General features: G+C 32.5%; 2 protein-coding genes across 2 annotated transcripts; one reads left to right on the top strand and one right to left on the bottom strand.

Annotated features, from left to right (window-relative positions):
• The first annotated feature begins 563 nt into the window (after positions 1-563).
• LOC124911315 (probable indole-3-pyruvate monooxygenase YUCCA7) lies at positions 564-3,031 on the top strand. The gene is made up of 3 exons (XM_047451782.1): positions 564-1,524; positions 1,615-1,992; positions 2,553-3,031. The coding sequence occupies exons 1-3, from the start codon at positions 853-855 to the stop codon at positions 2,757-2,759; spliced, it is 1,257 nt and encodes a 418-aa protein (XP_047307738.1). The 5' UTR covers positions 564-852; the 3' UTR covers positions 2,760-3,031.
• Positions 3,032-9,479: 6,448 nt separating this feature from the next.
• LOC124911314 (protein BLISTER-like) lies at positions 9,480-17,277 on the bottom strand. Its single transcript, XM_047451781.1, has 14 exons — positions 16,791-17,277; positions 15,641-16,196; positions 15,044-15,468; positions 14,314-14,433; positions 14,122-14,187; positions 13,540-13,650; positions 13,209-13,285; positions 12,922-12,989; positions 11,682-11,795; positions 10,812-10,996; positions 10,621-10,689; positions 9,923-10,078; positions 9,743-9,824; positions 9,480-9,632 (listed from the first exon to the last, which is right to left on the bottom strand). The coding sequence occupies exons 1-13, from the start codon at positions 16,857-16,859 to the stop codon at positions 9,744-9,746; spliced, it is 2,097 nt and encodes a 698-aa protein (XP_047307737.1). The 5' UTR covers positions 16,860-17,277; the 3' UTR covers positions 9,480-9,632; position 9,743.
• Positions 17,278-17,840: the final 563 nt, after the last annotated feature.

Below are 17,840 nucleotides of genomic sequence, written 5' to 3'. Positions count from 1 at the left end.
TGAAATATCTTTTCATATATTTTTTTTCAGTTAATACTATGAAAGATTTTTTCTTTCTCTTTTATTATTTTTAAGACGGCTATAACATGAGCACTCCTAACTCAAAAATCACACAAAGTCAAATACATGGAGGCCCAGTTCAAGTCATAAATCATAGACGAACCAAAGAAAAAACATGATAATGACTTCACATTCAGTCATGACATCCACTTCAACTTAAAACGTTTTAGGTGAAATTGAACTCGTAGGTAACCTTTAACTATAATCATCATGAATAAATTATTCATATTTTCTTAAAAATATTTGATCCTCTAAATTATATAAGGATTAAGTTGAAGATAATATTAGAACCATAATTGGTGTGCTTGAAATGCCCCCATCACACCAAGCAAGATATACTTGTTCAACTCCATCCTTAAAAGGTATTAAAAGTGACTCATAATCAATTTGAATATTTAAAAGTTCCCTTTTTTTCTAATACTCCTTTATCTATAGAGAATTTTCGGTAAGGTTGTTCGAATAGCTACATTAGGTAAATTATAAGAATTTAATAAAAACTCATTTTAATAGAAAAAAAAATACATATATGATTAAAAGAAAGGGAGGTGACACAAGCTTATCATTTGTGAGTCCTTTTTGAATCCATCATTTTCCCAATCCCAATCACATGCCACCACCTCCAAAGCCAAAACTCTTTTATTTCCTTTCTATTTATACCTCTCCATTCCCTTATAAGCCCATCCACAAATTTGTTGCCAAACAAGCAAAACTACACTTGCTATTATTATAACTCCCTCAAAGCTAGTTCATTTTTCTTTAGCTCTTCCCCAATTTTCAATTCAATTCAATATAATGATCCAAGCTATTGATCATCATCATGAGGCCATATTCTCAGGAAGGTGCATTTTGGTCAATGGACCTGTCATTGTTGGAGCTGGCCCATCTGGTCTAGCTGTGGCTGCCGGTCTAAGCCAGCAAGATGTTCCCTATATTGTCCTTGAAAGGGCAAACTGTGTTGCCTCCCTTTGGCAAAACAATACTTATGATCGCCTTAAACTTCACCTTCCAAAACAATTCTCTCAACTTCCTTACATTCCTTTCCCCGAAAACCTCCCCGAGTACCCAACCAAGTCCCAATTCATCGATTACCTCCAATCCTACACTAAGAATTTCGATATCAAGCCTAGGTTCAATGAGGCGGTTAAGTCCGCCAAGTACGATGAGACTTGCGGCCTTTGGAGGGTCAAGACAGTGCTAGCTGGAGACCACCACCGTGGAGAGGTGGTGGAATACATTTGCCGGTGGCTGGTGGTGGCGACAGGGGAGAACGCAGAGAAGGTGGTGCCTGTGTTCGAAGGGGAGGAGGAATTCGCAGGAAATATCGTGCATGCTTGTGATTATAAATCAGGTGAGGGTTTTGGTGGGAAAAGAGTGTTGGTTGTTGGATGTGGAAACTCTGGCATGGAGGTTTCTCTTGATCTTTGTCTCAACAATGCTTCTCCTTCGATGGTTGTTCGAAGCTCGGTAAGTTTTTTGTTTTTGAATTGATAAAAGTCTAAAACATAAACAAATGGTAAACAGGGAAGTTTAATTTGATTCATGTTTATGGAACAGGTTCATATCTTGCCAAGGGAGATCTTGGGGAAATCAACGTTTGGATTGGCGGTTGAGATGATGAAATGGCTTCCGGTTAAGGTAGTGGATAAAATATTACTAGTTGCATCAAGGTTGATTCTTGGAAACTTGGAGAAATATGGATTGAAAAGGCCTGCAACTATGGGACCATTAGAACTGAAAGACAGAGAAGGGAAAACCCCTGTTCTTGACATTGGAGCTCTTGAGAAAATCAAATCTGGTGAGATCAAAATAGTGAGTTCTGGGATCAAGAAACTCTCTAGGGGAAGTGTGGAGCTTGTTAATGGACAACATCTTGAGATTGATTCAATCATTTTGGCAACTGGGTATTGCAGCAATGTTCCTTCATGGTTAAAGGTGAGTCAAATGACTAAAATACCCTTAAAACATTATCTTACTTGTTAATTTATCTTGTCTAAGTTTGTTGATAAGAATTTATTTAAAAAATGTTGATTGGCGGTGATTTTGAAAAGACGATAGGGTGAAATAATGTTTGATTTTTTTTTAAGTTTATAGAATTTTCTTGAAGGATTTTACCCATCTATTTAAATCGGTTATGGGATTCTCTATCATGTGACAGTTATGGAAGTTGGTTTCCCTGTGGGATTCTGTGTTTGTGTCTTGTTAACGGTCAGATTCAGGTTCTGTTTGGAGAATTTATTGTCAGATTTGTTTTTGTCAATTAAATGACCGACCATGTTTCACAAATTTATTGCAGTGTATATATATATACTCCCCAAAAATTAATATTATTTAAAATAATAAAACATGTCTGTCTCAAAACACATGGTGTTAGTTCTTCTTGAGTCTTGTCTTTTTTTAGTTTTGACTAGTTAGAATATAACAAGGGACCCGATTGGATTGTTTGAGAAACTCTTTTTATATAATAATAATTAAATTTTTATATATGGTTTCAGGAAAATGATTTCTTCTCAAGCAATGGATTCCCAAAATCGCCATTTCCAGAAGGGTGGAAAGGAAAAGCCGGATTGTACACTGTTGGATTCACGCGAAAAGGTTTGTCGGGGGCATCGATAGATGCCATAAAGGTGGCGGAGGATATCGGAAAGATATGGAGAGAAGAAACGAGGCACTCGGTTGCTATCGCTTGCCATAGGAGATGAATTTATGTTCAATCGCAATCGCGTTGTTGATCTTCAAGTTGGTCTAACATTTCTCTTTGTATTTTTTGTACAAATTAATATGTGACTAAAAATATATATATAATCAGATCAGCAGCCCTCCTCCATGAATTTCCTACTCTTGGAATGACTTCAATTCCATTTTTATCAATTAAGTTAAGGAAGATGAGGCTTTTTCTTATGTTTGGTTCTTCAAATGTTCTTAGCTTTATTATGTTCAATTTCAATAATAAAAAAAAAAGGTTACTTTTTAATTTCAGAACAATCACAATTATATACAATTATGAGTATGAGTGCCTTTATTAATTATGTGTATTTTCCACCATTTGTTTAGTTATTTATTTATGCATTGGTTAATTTGTTGGGTTTTCCTCTTTTATTGAATTAATTTTCTAAAAAAGAATCACAACTATAAATTCATTAAAAAGTTCACTAAAATAAAGTTAGTATATACCTAATCAAGCACTAGTCTTTAGCAAGCCACACTACAAATGTTCACTAGTTGTTGATGTCATGGCATTAGTAAGGCCACTTCTACATGTTTTCTTCTCTCATAGAACACCACTTGGTGGCTATGTGGAATTGAGGATGGTTTATTAGCAATGTCATTCCATTAGTGTGAAATAGGTTACACTTATATGCGCAAGCATTACATTAAAGTATTACGCGAAACTTTGAAGATTGGACTACTGAGGAAGACCATATATAGTTTTTTCGTGATCTTTGTTGGAAGAAAGTCTCGTTGTGTTGAGCTAGTATTGAGAGACAAACAACCACATTCCGATAGAGTTACCTTCACATTATTAGTTATTCAAGACCCAACTTCTAGGAAATCCATATTAACGGGAGTTCATAAGGAATGTACGTACGTAAGGATGATAATGGGGCGGTTCGAGGCGGGAATGCATTTACCATCCCCGCCCCGTTTGGTTTTATTCGGTTTCGGAAAATCCACGCGGGACACCATTAATAAAATATTTAAAAATAAAATAAAATTATACAATAAGATTATATAAACGAATTTTTTAATATAATACATATTGAAATTTATATTATTATAAACAAATAAACTTACTACTCTTATAAAATATAATGAATAAATAAATATATTATTAATTTTATGTATTTAATTGTGTTTATAGTGTTCGGGACATAATCAGGATTATTAATTTTATGTATTTAATTGTGTTTATAGTGTTCGGGGCATAATCGAGGTGAGATCGGGACGGGGGACACAAATATCATCCCCGTCCCATTTCTGTTCGGTTTCAGGGAGAAATCGTCCCAAATAGAATAGTTTAGTTCGGTTTTCGCGAGGCGGTTTCAAATTATCATTCTTAAATGTAAATATGACAAAAAAAAATAGTAAGATTTTTAAATCAATAACTATATAAAAAATAACTCTATCAACTTTATTTGTCTATTGACTGCGAGTGCGAGACGAAGAGTTGTTCATCATTAGTGGAGATTGAATATCACTCGAAATTAAGACATGTTTTTAAGTTAATTTTAACCCTTGGTTAAATCATTGTGTGATATTTAATTTCTTCTTCTTTTTTGTTTTTGTTTTGTTTTTTAGGTAGGATTGTGAAAGTATTTTGTTGATTAGTTAGCTACATTAATCATTGTTGTATTTGCGAAACTAATTATTTTCTCAATACAAGTAATATGTTCTTACCTAAATAAAAAATAATAATATGTTCTTACCAATATAAATTCAATTTGAAATAGGATTTTATTTAAAAACTCTTTAATTGTTATAACATTTTAAGTAATAATTTTAGAAGGAATTTGTTCCTTTCAAACTTTTATTTACATTTTTTGGTTACTAAACTTTTATAGTGTGGCTTTAGCTAGCTCCTATTTAGAAGAATGGTGTTTTACCGACAAAAAAAAATGATTCTATGTGGTTGAAAGTAGAATAAAAGTAAATGTAATTAAAATTTTATATCAAAATAGTTGAACTTTTTTTTTAAATAGTTGAATAGTAACTTATTTTGAAACTCATTCTATAGTAAGAGAGACGTAAGAATGATTGTATGAGAAAAAAAAGATGGTAGTTATATTCAAATTAATTCTCAATAAATTCAATTAAGAATTATATATATAATTAATTAATTATTAAATAATACAAAATAAACTTTACAAAATCAAAAATAAACAATTGATAATCTATGTATGAACAATTTACAAAAATAAAATTCTTAGTGATTGATCTCTAAAGACGAACTCATTTGATTTTCCAAACGAATTAATGTTGAAATGGAGCTTATTGAACAAACTAATTAAAATGGAGATAAGAGTCGTGTGAAACCCAAATCTAATATCCGATACCTGACATATTAATATTAATATTAAAATATATATTTATATATATATATTAAACTTTTAAATGACTTTACAAATTCCACATTATTAAAATCATTATAAATTTACAATAAATATATTATTTGTGTTAATAATACATACTTCACTCTAACATCATTTTAATTTTTCTTCTCTAACTCTTAATCTTCACTTTCTTTAATAACAAAATATTTTATCTCTCTACTCACTTTTAACTTTTTATTTTCAAGTTCAACCATCTTTTAACATTCTCTGACTATTGTTAAATTTTACAGAAAAATTATTATATTTTTCAACTTTTATAACATAATTATGCAATTTATGTCAGTAATATTTTCATTTGTGTTTTTAATATTTAGTATATTTAGAAAATAATAAATATAAATTCATATTTTAATCGGGTCATGAGACACCCATCAGGGATCGAGTACCCAATGAATCGGGGATGAGATACAAATAGAGATACCGGTCGGGTTCGAGATCAGGGTCGTAAATTAAAAAATTGGATTCGGGAATAAGTATTTCAATACTCAGCGGGTAAGATACATGTTGACATCCCTAAGTTTTGGTAAACAACGGCGAAAAAAATTATATCAAAGATAATAAATCATTTACATAAAATAATAATAAATCATTTACATATATGGAAAGATACCTATACAAAATTTAGTATAAAAAAACAGTTTCAGTACTCCTTTTTTGGAAAAAAAAAATCATAAACGATTATTTCGCCTCATTTATTGTTAAGAAGGGACGGTCACATATATACTTAAAAAATGATCATCAACCCAATTAAAAGTATGAATATTAAATGACTTACAACGATTGAGAGTATTATTCCGATTATAAAAATTACCGTCGAATCAAATAAAGCGCAATAACAACTTATAGATCTGAGACCTCCAATATAAAAGTATATATATAGATAGATAGATATTGACTTTATTTTTGTCTGTGAGAATGAATGAATGCATGATGTTATGTTGTGAGATATTGAGAATGCATGGTTGAATGTTGATCAAAATTAAACTGATCAAGTCTTATCTTTGCGATGAAGAATATTGTGGTCCAAGTAAATTGTGTTAAATAATAATAATAATAATAATAATTCGATGGAGATAGAGACTCTTCGATTGCGGAGTACTGCTCCTTTCTCTTTATTATACTTCCCATGTTGTCTTCCACATGTAAACAGACCCCACACACTTTTTTTTTACTTTTTTTTTTTTTTAAGTGATCAAAAAATTCTTACTTCAAACCAACCTATAACCCTATTCCTCTATTTACTGTTATTCATTTTTAATAATTTTTGTTTTTGTTGGGAACTAACTAGTAACAATTTTCTTTTCTAAATGTTCCATACAATGAATAATGAAAATGTATTCAATGACCCAACATTACAAAAACAAATCCCAAACATGAAAATAAAATATCTCCCAAGTAATTCTTTCAATATTACACAATTAATTATGCAACATCACAAAATGCCATCTCCATGAATGGATGTGTTTTGAAGAACCCTAACCCGACAATCTATATATTCATCTGATCCAAACATGCACTCCACCAAATGATAAACGGGAATGTGATGCACTCCTCGTAGATTGAACTATTATTGTACAAGGTCGTGACAAAAGAACTGACAATGAAGTAAAATATGTGACGTTATCTTTTATTCTTTATGTCATCCGTTAACTATAAATATGTTTCTCGTCTATTAATTGAACCATTTTTCCTCTTTTGGTTTCCTTGGTTTAATTTTTAGGCGTGAAAGATTTATATATAGTTCTATCTAAGAGTAATTAATACATCGCCATATTGTCATAACTCTCCCATTGAAACAAAATTGAGAAGAAAAGAATAGTAAAGAAGAAGAGGTTAAATTAAGATGAAGAAGACAAGGCACATGAGTTCCCATGCTGTTTGATTCAGACATGCACAAAGACTCTTCATAATCAATTAATTCCAATGACCCCATCTTCTTCACTTCATGCATGACCACTGACACGAGACTAACAAAGTCTCATTTGAGTCACCATTCACCTCCAAATATAAACCCTACCTAGCCTTGATCTCAATGTTGAAGTGTGTGGAGTTTTTCTAATTATTAAATTATGATCAGAATCTCGATCCATCGTACCTTTCTATCCCTTTCAATTGGACCTTGTTGATGTTCTTTCTATGAAAAGAGTTTGCAACTTCCACTTTCTACATTACAAGACATTCCTTATTACTTTCCAAGAGATAGAAAACACATGCATGATGGGGTGGTCATCTTTCTACTTACAAAGATATAAATCTAAAAGGAAAACTTATAAAATTCACAACCGCAAAAAAAATTATTGATTATGTCGGTTTTCCACTTACTATAGAGAGTGCAAAAAAGGAGTGGACGAATAACATGCTTAAGGAAAATAAGCTTGCAAATAGAAATTTTTTGACAAATACATTAATGTCAAGTTGCCAACTAGAAATGAGAAAATTTTCGACGAATATATAAAGAGGATAATTGGGGAGAAGAAGTTTGAGAGGAAACATACAAAATTCAAAGTTGTGTGAGTTACAATGACCAGACATAAGTTATGGGTTCAAGCAATAGATTATAACATCGAGAGAGCTCAAGTTAACATTGATTTGTAATTTTTAGATTTGTTTTGACGCATTACGAGCTCGGATCACAATTTTATTTTCCTTTCTAGCACTGTTCTAATCACAAATCTTGTTATGACTTAAATTATATTGATCTTTAAAAAAAAAAAAATCTACATTACTATAGGAAAATGGGATCTAGAATGAGAGATTTGTTTTTTTTGTCTTTCTATATTTGCAATGTTCATTTGAGTGTATTAATGACAAATAATATCATAACTCAGATAAAAAAAAATGGTTCACTAACCAGATTTGAATCATGATCGACTATGTTACTTTTGTTAATAACAAAATAAAACTATTATATTTTTTTCAATATAACATAAAATATATATATATATATATAGAATCCCCTCTTTTAGCCTAGCAGCAACAAGATGTGATATTCTCATTCGAGTCTCTCAAGTGATAGCTAAGTGTGTTTGCGGGCTATGTGTTTAACCCGGATGATTAGTCGCACGGAAAAACGAAACCCAACCTTCTAAAAAAGAAAATGTGATTTTTTTTTAGGGTACCCCAACCCTCACAGCTGCTACTAGTCCAAGTAGCCCATGACTTTATATATATATATAGTGTGTGAGAGAGCAGGTATGTAAACTTAGATCTTTTGATATATTAATAATCCAATTTGTATGTTTCTTATTGTCATTGCATTTACTTTGATGATCTACTGCATGCAGGTCCACCTTGAATAGCTAAATATTATTAATCATGTCATGATATGATCATATAATATATGCTTCTTGTTGTCCTAGATGTAGACTAATCATCAGTCCTATGATCGAAATTATTGATTCATTCATTCAATTTTTATTGTTTTTGTGAATTTGAATTTTGAAGGGCCAAATTCATACTAAACGCCTTTATTCTATCATCCTTCCTTTATCATTCTCATGCCTAAATCCAAGGAACCTATTTACAACGTCATCTTTTTCTTTTATATGCATAGTGCATGGTGGGTCAAGTTTTTTTTTTCCTTTTTAAGCGAAATTCATTACACCTGTAACAAACGCAAAGATCTAATCGCCTTTTGATAAGAGGGTGGGGTTGGCTTAAAAAAGAAATGCGGTGAAATATACCAAAATTAGTTATAAGTCGGGGGACATTAGTCAACTAGAGCGAAACTATGATTTGAAATCTACCCGAGTTAAAAATATTTTAACAAAATCCTGGACTACATCAGAGGTAACGAGTAAGGTAGATCTACAATTGTGAGACAATCAAAATGAAAAAAGAAAACTATCCATGGCTCCCAATGTCTTTTATTTAAACCCTTGTTTGTCTTTATTAAATAAAAGTCTTTTTGCCTTAATTAGTTAAAAAAAACTTACATAAAAAATAAATGCCAATTTATACAAAAAAAATTTGGCTTAAAAATAGTGTATATATCTTGTTAAAGAGACAATTGAAAAGAATGTTTTGTATCATCAACCAAAAGGCACAATTTGAAAACAAGTTTCAAGAAAAATAAACTTAAATAAATATATATTGCATCTAAATTAACTCTAATAAAATAATTGACTAAAAAAATGTTATCAAATGTACTATATCTAAATCTATGCAAAAAAAAAAGGTTTTACTTTTGTCTAATCATAAAAGGACCATTTTAAAAATACATAATTTGAATTCTAAAATATCAATCAATATTTTGAGTCAAAACTCATATTTACCCCTTCCACATTTCAAACACACAGGGGGGAGGGGGGAAAGGGGGGTGTAAATGTAATATGTAAAAGAGTAAAAATATATATGTTACAGTCTGATTCTCTTCAAGGAAGGAGCCTTGCTATTAATTAATATGGCTCCAGCAGCTAACAGATGACATTTAAAATTGACAAAGGAGGGCTTATAACAACTTTCCTATCAAAATAAATGAATGGATGTTGGAAAAGTTAGTCTCAACCTATAGACAGTTCCCAAATCAAATCTGTAAATAACCGTTTTTTGCATTTTTAGGGTTTTCCATGAACCTCAATGTATCTTGTTGGGCCTCCGTCTTGATGACCCACCCGGGATGAGCTTCATTATCCATCCTAATACCCGTTCCACCACCTTTATATATATACCCAGAGAAAATCATAAATAATAAAAATGAGCCAAACTAAGAATGGGGGTAAATGCGTGAAATTGTCATGTTGATGGGTAAATACCTCGTCACCTTCGTCGGCATAAGCAGTGTTATCGCTGACATCGTAAAAATCTGGTCTTTTGACAGGAATGTTTCCATTAGCCATATTTTGAGCAGTTAAGAGCTCTAATCTTTGAGTCTGAGATTCTAGCTTCCGTGATAATTCCTTGTTCAGTTCCTTTATCATCAGTGGCAAGAACTTAATTAGATAAAAATACAGAAAGAACTTACAAAAATGATGAGTAGGCATTTTCATAAGAGAAATTCTTCACAAAAAGAACAAAGTTAACCATTCTTCACAAAAAGAACAAGGCGGGATATTGTGTTGATATGCATTTTTTTCCAATTTTGATTATGATTCGGAAAAATCTACATTTATTTTGGTTGTTGAGTATCACAGTGGTCTAGAAAATAATCTGCATTATGCTCCAGAAAGTGGAAAAAAACAAAAAACAAAAAGCTCTAACCCAACATAAACAAAACAAAAAAAGCATACTAATATGGTTCATGATTCAAAACAATAAATAAAAAAGTTTAGATCAAATGAAGCAAAAAATCACCATATAATTTGGATGATGATCCAGAAAGAATCTTACACCAAATGGAAAAAAATAAGTCAAAAACTCAATTTTAGTTTTGGCAATTTTCAAGGGTGATCATCACAGAAATTGTGACAAATTGACAGTTTCCAACTCATTATGAAGCTTAAATTAAAATTACCTTCAACTTTGAGCTTTGTGACGATTCCGTTAATAAATTTTGCAAGAGTTCTTGTTTCTCAAGCATTAACTGCAATCATCAAATCAAATTCACTACTTAGATTGAACTCTTTTTGTCTGATTAATTTCATCATTAATGTGATTATACATAGAGAATTGGCATAGAAAGATTAAAAAAACACAAGATTTTACCTCAGATAACAATGTGTCAATGTTCTGAATCATTCTCAATTGATCATGTGGAATACTTGAAGATGAAAATTGAGGATTGAATTGGGTATTTTCTTGAAGGGAGGGTGCTGCTGATTCGTCACTTCCTGGATGTGTAGCCACCGTTACTCCCTGGTTTAATGCGCCCACTACATTATCCACATCATCTGCGCATACACAAATCAACATACAATTTTTGCCAAAAAACATTTGTGAAATGTCATTTTGATAGAATTTAAATTTTGTTGTAATAAAGTGAGAACACAAAGAACTGTTTAGGTATGCATTTTTTATCTAGATCATCATTCAAAAAAATATATTCTTTTTTTATGTTTGGTGAAAATCATAATGATCTAAAAATAATACAAACTGTGATCTAAAAAAAATAAACCGAATGAAGTCAAGAATCACACTATAATTGGGATCATGATTAGAAAATAATATTTATACCAAATGAAACAAAAAATCACAGTATACTCTCGATATCTCCATAACATATCTTATACCAAATGAATATAAGAAAATCACTTTCAACTTTAGCTTTTGCGATTTGAGATTGTGATTGTGACAATACAAATTTCCAAATAGGCTCAAAAACATTTAGGGGGATGGTGTTCCAATGTGTTAGCTAATCAAAAAGAAGGTTAGCATCCTTTTGAGCTGCAGCATCCATGAACATTTGAATGATTTTGATTTTATGTTTAAAAAAAAGACTACTGACTTAATGCATCATGAGAATAAATGATCATAAACCAGTCACAAAATCCAATTAATACAGCCTTTGCCAATCCCTAATTGATCATAAAACTAATAAATTGATGCAAATGAGTGAACTAAGAGAGCTCTGCATACCTAAATCTTCTGTTGAAGTTGACACATCTTTCCGGTTATCAGCACTTTTGCCAACATCAGCAATCTTCTCAATTTTAGAAGCTTTCCATACCTTTGATTGCAACAGCTTTTTTTCTGTACACAGAAAATATACAATTAGAAATGCCTAGATATTCAATATAACATTTCTAAAGACTGAACTCTATGCATTTCTTCTCTACCTTTGGTACCACATTCTATTCATAGAAAAATACAATGGATATATATCTATATATAATAGACAAAGATATGGAATTTTTACAAATGTAATACAACGACCTAAAGCATTCCCCCTCGAGGTATTATCATAGTGGCAAAATGGGACAGCCTTCCATCAGGTTAGGGGTTGGGAATCTGTTATACCTATAACTAGAATCAGGTATAAATCTTGAACATAAAAAGATAGAAGAATTATATTGAGATGAGAAGTGAAGAATTAATGGAGGGAGATAGACCCCTAACTGCTAGGGTAAATACAATAGGGAAGAGAGAAATTCTAACAAGAAAATTCAACTAAAATCATTTCATAACTACTCGTAACAACTAATGTTCTATTTATACTACTATATTAATAACTGTCACAACCATTCATTTGCCCATAGGGCATTAACCCCAAACCCTTTCCCCTTGTATCAGGATCCCAGCCCCTCCCCCAAGAACAAAAAAATGATTCCCTTGAAGATTGACAGGACAATGGCAGACTTATCAATAATAGAGCAAATACAACATTTCTTTATCCTCTGAGGAGCTCAACTTCAACCATCTTAACTTCACTTTGTAGCAATTTAGAGGAGTTGGTTAGTGAATACGTGAGCACTAATAAGTATGCCAGGAGTAGATCAAGAGATGAACTCTAGGCTTGGGTGTAGAGAATTATTCTAGAGGCGTAACAACCTTAGGACCAGCTCAACTATTTTATTAGATTCCTTTAAAGTTGTTATATCACCTAGCATAAGTATGTTATGGCCAGGCTATTTACGAGAAGTAGCCCTACTCATTCACTACAAAATGAATAGTGTGGAATTTGTATCCTTCTCCCTATCATTCTATGGTCTTACCTCCTTCTCTGGGCCTCATCCTCTCTGACCTCTGTCTATCTGTTAAATCTTCATTAAATTTTTCTCATTTACATCCCTTAATTCTTAATTGTTACAAAGCCCCCACAAACTTTTTGAACCAAGAAAGACAAAGCTAAAAAAACAAATGATAGAAGATAAGCAACCTTCTTGCATAGCATCTATAGTCATTTGGAAATCTCGACGCTCGTTCTCAAGGCTTGACATCTTCTTTCTGCAAGAATGAGCCAGGTTTAGACAGTAGATCATAGAGTTACACCAACATTTTATGCAGTGACCAAATAACTGTAACAGGATGAAGCTGGGCAAAAACCTTAATCATATCAGCTTAACGAATGAAATGATTTTACTAAAGAAGAAATAAAACAAAACAAAAATATAATTGGTACAAAAATAATAAGACCATGCTTTACTTTCAAGAAGGCAAGCCTACTTTTGTGATGAAATTTCAGCTTCTGATTTCTCCAATTGCCTCTCCAGTTTTAGTTCATTGGACCTCAGCCTCAATACCTGTAGATATATTAATAAAGGAGGGGGATATCAAGGAAATGAGGCAGATAAGCAGAAAATAACTGTAATAGTTATACTTCTTTGATGTGTTCTAAATTGCAAGAAAACTTACTGACCCTTCTGCAAAAAGAGTAAAATCAAAACTTTAAATGAGTAATAGGGCACCAAGGAGTATTGTTTGTGAAATCAGAAGCAAATAGAGAAGAACATACATAATAAACAAAACCAACAACTATAGAATGAGCTCAAGCTACCTTTTCTTCCAAGCCAATTACTTCAGAAGCTAACAGCTTTGCACGTTCATCAGCTGCATTACATTCTAGATGAGCATTTGAATATTCCATCTTTACAGACTCTACTTCCACCTATCAATGAATAAGCTTACATTGTTGGTTAAAGTTAGAACAATGCAATGACAGGTTGCAACCATGCACAACTGAGAAAAAAAAAACTTTAAACTTTTGTATAATTAGAACTTCAAAATAAAGGTTGTGAGTGAGTCTGCTTACATCCAGAAAGTAAGAAGAGTGGTATTAGGAAACTCGCCTCAATTGGACAAACTTTATGGAAATGAACAAAGAAGGAGTATGCACTAAATGAGCCAATCAAAACACTCTTATGAGGAAACTAACAAAGAATTATCTTACTCATAATTTAAAGAAAAAAGCAAACCAACAAACAAAGAACAGGAATATCTTAAAAACATTATACACAAAAAATATATAGTATACAAGGTTAAGCACATTTAATTAGAAAACAAGAAGACTGAAAGTGGCATGTAACTAAGAGAATTCAACAGAAAACTATCACCAAGTCAAAGAACAATCCACACTAACCAGTAGGGCCTTAATTTCCTCCTGCAGCCTTCCGATCTCAGCTTTTAGCTGGTTGACAAGACTTCCCTGCATATGAAAGAAAACAGTATAGTCCGAGTAAGTAACATTTTTAAAGGAAAACCAAATATGAGATCTGAAAGCGACAAAGTATGCATACATCATATAACATCATGGTAAATTGTGAACATTTACCTGCTGATTGTAACTATTCGTCAACCCAGAATTTTCAGTGGCTAAGGATTCGGCTAAAGCACGTGAAGACTCTAGAGTCCTCTGCAATGAGAATTTCTCTTGTGTAAGGTCTTCAATATGCTGCAATCATAGACAAAAACTTTAACTTAGCTTTACATTGGGAGGACAATTATGCAGCTCAGAACCCATGGACAAGCACATGCTCAAAAACATATAAAAGATATTATATATAAATAATAATGATAAAGGCAATGGACTTTCTCAAAATTCAGGGAAACCTAAAAAACTGGATGCAGAAGAAAAAATAAATACATATATTTAGTAGGTAAAAGGATTAAAACCTTACACTAAAAGTAGAGGTGAAAGAGAAAACATAAAACCAACAAACAGTAGAATTCATTATGATTATAGAAGCTTGAAAACTATAGGTACTGAGCTCAGATAATGATATATGATGTGCTAAATCTTCAATAGGTCGTATACAGTCCCCAAACATTTATTTTCATAAAGTGGAATCCATGAGGTATTCGTGATATTTGGTAACATTTCTCAGTATAGTCATCACTTTATGTTTAACAACAGATTCCTATAGAATGAAATAAATAAATATATATATATATATATATATACATGAAAATATAATGAATAGATCAATCTATAATGGTAAAAAAAATAAAGAGAGAAAGTATATATTAAAGTGAAAAATATGCAATATAAGCCTTACACAAACCTGTTCCAGAGATGCAAAATCTTCATCCTGCTTATGCGAATAATAACCACCTTTGTTCTCCATCCTGTCTTTATGCATACTAGACATTTTACCTCCATTAACAGTAGAAACTGATGAGTTTGTGTGATGGTCAACTCCATTTGTTACATTTGGCAACATCGCCCATGCAGGTTGAACAGCTTCTGCAAATCTCCTATTGGAGGCAGAAACTTCTTGATTGTCCTTATCTTGGGTATTCCCTGAGTAAGAGTCAGCCTTCATCTGCTCTGGATGTGGTTGGGAAGCAGAAGAAACCCTTTGTATGCTAATGGAATCGAGGAAAGATGGACGAGATTTCCTGAGGCTTGTTTCTAGTGCTGGGTATGGGGATTCTTGGCTAGACAAACCCCTCCTATCAGATCTGTTTGGTTCAGTATTTCCATTATCTGCAGATATCTCACCATTAGAAATCAAGGGATCCTTTTTATCAATTTCATGTATAGGCACTGGAATACAGGTGAAAGTGCACAAAGGTCAGCAATGTATCCAAATCAATATTTTCAAGAAGATGCAGAGTAAGGGGGGAAAAACATTATCACCGGTAATAAAGACAGATACCTTTATGGAATGAGGGAGCAGGAGCCCTATCGTTGTCTCTGTTCAATGGCCTGGTGTAGTCAAACTTATTTTGCAGTGATGACTCGGTACTCTCATGCACCGGAGGATCAACTGTAATCAAGCTATCACCAGATATCTTATTATGTCTTATTCCTGAACCTGTTCCAGAATTATCATTTTCATTTTTCACCGCTTTTAGTTGGTCAACTTCATCCGTAGTTGTTGTTCCAGAAGGCAATGATGTATTGTCCCTCTTAAAACCTTGAGAATTCATAGATACCTCAGCAGCTGTGACAATGGAATCACCTGAAAGTAACTTAATGTTCTGAAGATTTTCAGACGCTTTATCATCTTTTATCCGAGCTACATGAGATGTTTCGGTAAGAGGGACATCAACTCTGCCAGATACATCAGCTTCATCAAAACCAGTATACCTCACTTGACCATTCTCGTGCAAATCAGTGTTTGTATTATTCAGTGTATTCTTAGCTGCAGTCACGGAGGGAGCCTTCTTTCCCTGAATTGCTGCTGCTCTCTTCTTGCGGTACTCCTCCAGCTGCAGTAGTAATAAATCTAATCAGACTGGTGTAGCATAAGAAAGTAAATAGAGGTGCACAAGTAATAAATCATTTCCTAAGAGGAGGAACACACTTTGATTGGGAACCATGAATGAAGACACAATCAGACACTAAAGAGCATATATCTGAGGCTCTAGGACATTGTCCTGCATCCCCTAAAGCACGTAAACTGTTCCAAAAATTGAGAAATATTCCATGTGTAATTCTCAGTATGTCTGTTTTAAAACACCATGGATGCTTACTCTCCCCAATTTCAGACCCTCCAACAAGAAATATTATCAGTTGCTCTGATTTTCCTCATAAAATTTAAACACAGTGGCAAAAACCTCTCTTTTAATGGCGTAAGCCCAACATTTAATGAGCAAGATCCCTCAAATAACAATGTTAACATCTGTAAAAATTTAAGGTGTTACACTGAAAACAACTTAAGTACCCAATTGCCATTGACAAGTTCCAAGTTATTACATTATATTATTGTTGATATGAATAGCTAAAATTGCCAAAATTCGTTAGATGTAACAGCTAATGAAAAAAGAAAACTAGATCAATACAATGGATGACAAAAACCATACCTTCCGCTTCCCAGCTTCCAATTGTTCCTGTTTCTTCGCTGAAATGGGGAGCACCTGCGCCGACGCCATTGTGAAGAACAAAAACCGAGCTCCACCAGTTCCAGCAGTTTTCACAAAATTGTACAGAACAAACTAACTAATTGACAATGCATAAAGAATTCTCTACGGGGAGCACCACTTGTTTAAGTATAACTCGTGCAAAATGGTAACGAGATCAAAATCAGCAATGGGTAATAAGAACGTTACTGATTTGGTCAGGGGTTCACAACAAGAAGAAGAAAAACGAGAATTTTGATAAATCGATTCGTTTAGAAGTGGGTTTGGAGAATTGAACCTAATTTGCAGGAAAAAAGGATTCGATCTGATCGGAGACGATAGTAGCTCGGCGGAGTAGAGTATTTTTCAGATCTCCTCCCTTTCCCTCCTCCCTCTGTCCATTTTTTCACCCGTCACCTCTCTCTCTCTCTTCTCTCTCTCTTCTGTAAAATTTTATTGATTCAATTTGGGAGTCCATTGTTGGGCTATTAATATATTGTAGCCCATTTACAAGCACTTGAGCACTTGATCCATTGACCTTTATTTGAAATATAAATAAATCTATTGACCTTTTTTGAAATTAAAAAATCTTTGTTTTTACTTTTAACTTTTTGTTAAGGTTTTTGGGTTTTTTATCTAATCAAAATGTCCACAAATTAAGAAAAGAAAACAAAAATTTAGTGTATATATATATATAATGATATTTAATTTTAATAGTGTTTGAATTGTCGGGTTAAGAGCTGTGGTTAATATATAATAATGATGTTTGATTTTAATAGTATCCGAATTGTCGGGTCGAGAACCGTGGTTAATTTGAATATATATGTGAGAGTAAATGGATACTTGGATCGGATTTGGGGTTGACTCGCCCATAAAATTAAAACGGTTAAAAATAAAATTAAAAATGTTATATGTATGTTTTGAACTTGCAACCTAACAAAACAAATATAACTCTTTAACCAATTAGGTTAATAAAACTTTATATTTTAAATTTAACATCAAATTTGATGAATA

Source organism: Impatiens glandulifera, chromosome 8 (assembly GCF_907164915.1).
Source record: "Impatiens glandulifera chromosome 8, dImpGla2.1, whole genome shotgun sequence".
In the NCBI taxonomy this organism is placed as follows: Eukaryota; Viridiplantae; Streptophyta; class Magnoliopsida; order Ericales; family Balsaminaceae; genus Impatiens; species Impatiens glandulifera.
The sequence above is the reverse complement of the archived record's forward strand: the minus strand, read 5'-3'. Positions and strand labels throughout refer to the sequence as shown.

Excerpts from the sequence above, each read along its gene's own strand:
- LOC124911315 (XM_047451782.1), top strand. The coding sequence starts at position 853 with ATGATCCAAGCTATTGATCATCATCATGAGGCCATATTCTCAGGAAGG. Across the intron at positions 1,525-1,614 it reads CGATGGTTGTTCGAAGCTCG|GTTCATATCTTGCCAAGGGA; the intron begins GTAAGTTTTTTG and ends TTTATGGAACAG. Across the intron at positions 1,993-2,552 it reads ATGTTCCTTCATGGTTAAAG|GAAAATGATTTCTTCTCAAG; the intron begins GTGAGTCAAATG and ends ATATGGTTTCAG.
- LOC124911314 (XM_047451781.1), bottom strand. The coding sequence starts at position 16,859 with ATGGCGTCGGCGCAGGTGCTCCCCATTTCAGCGAAGAAACAGGAACAA. Across the intron at positions 10,079-10,620 it reads CACAAAGCTCAAAGTTGAAG|GAACTGAACAAGGAATTATC; the intron begins GTAATTTTAATT and ends CTGATGATAAAG. Across the intron at positions 9,825-9,922 it reads ATGCCGACGAAGGTGACGAG|GTGGTGGAACGGGTATTAGG; the intron begins GTATTTACCCAT and ends ATATATATAAAG.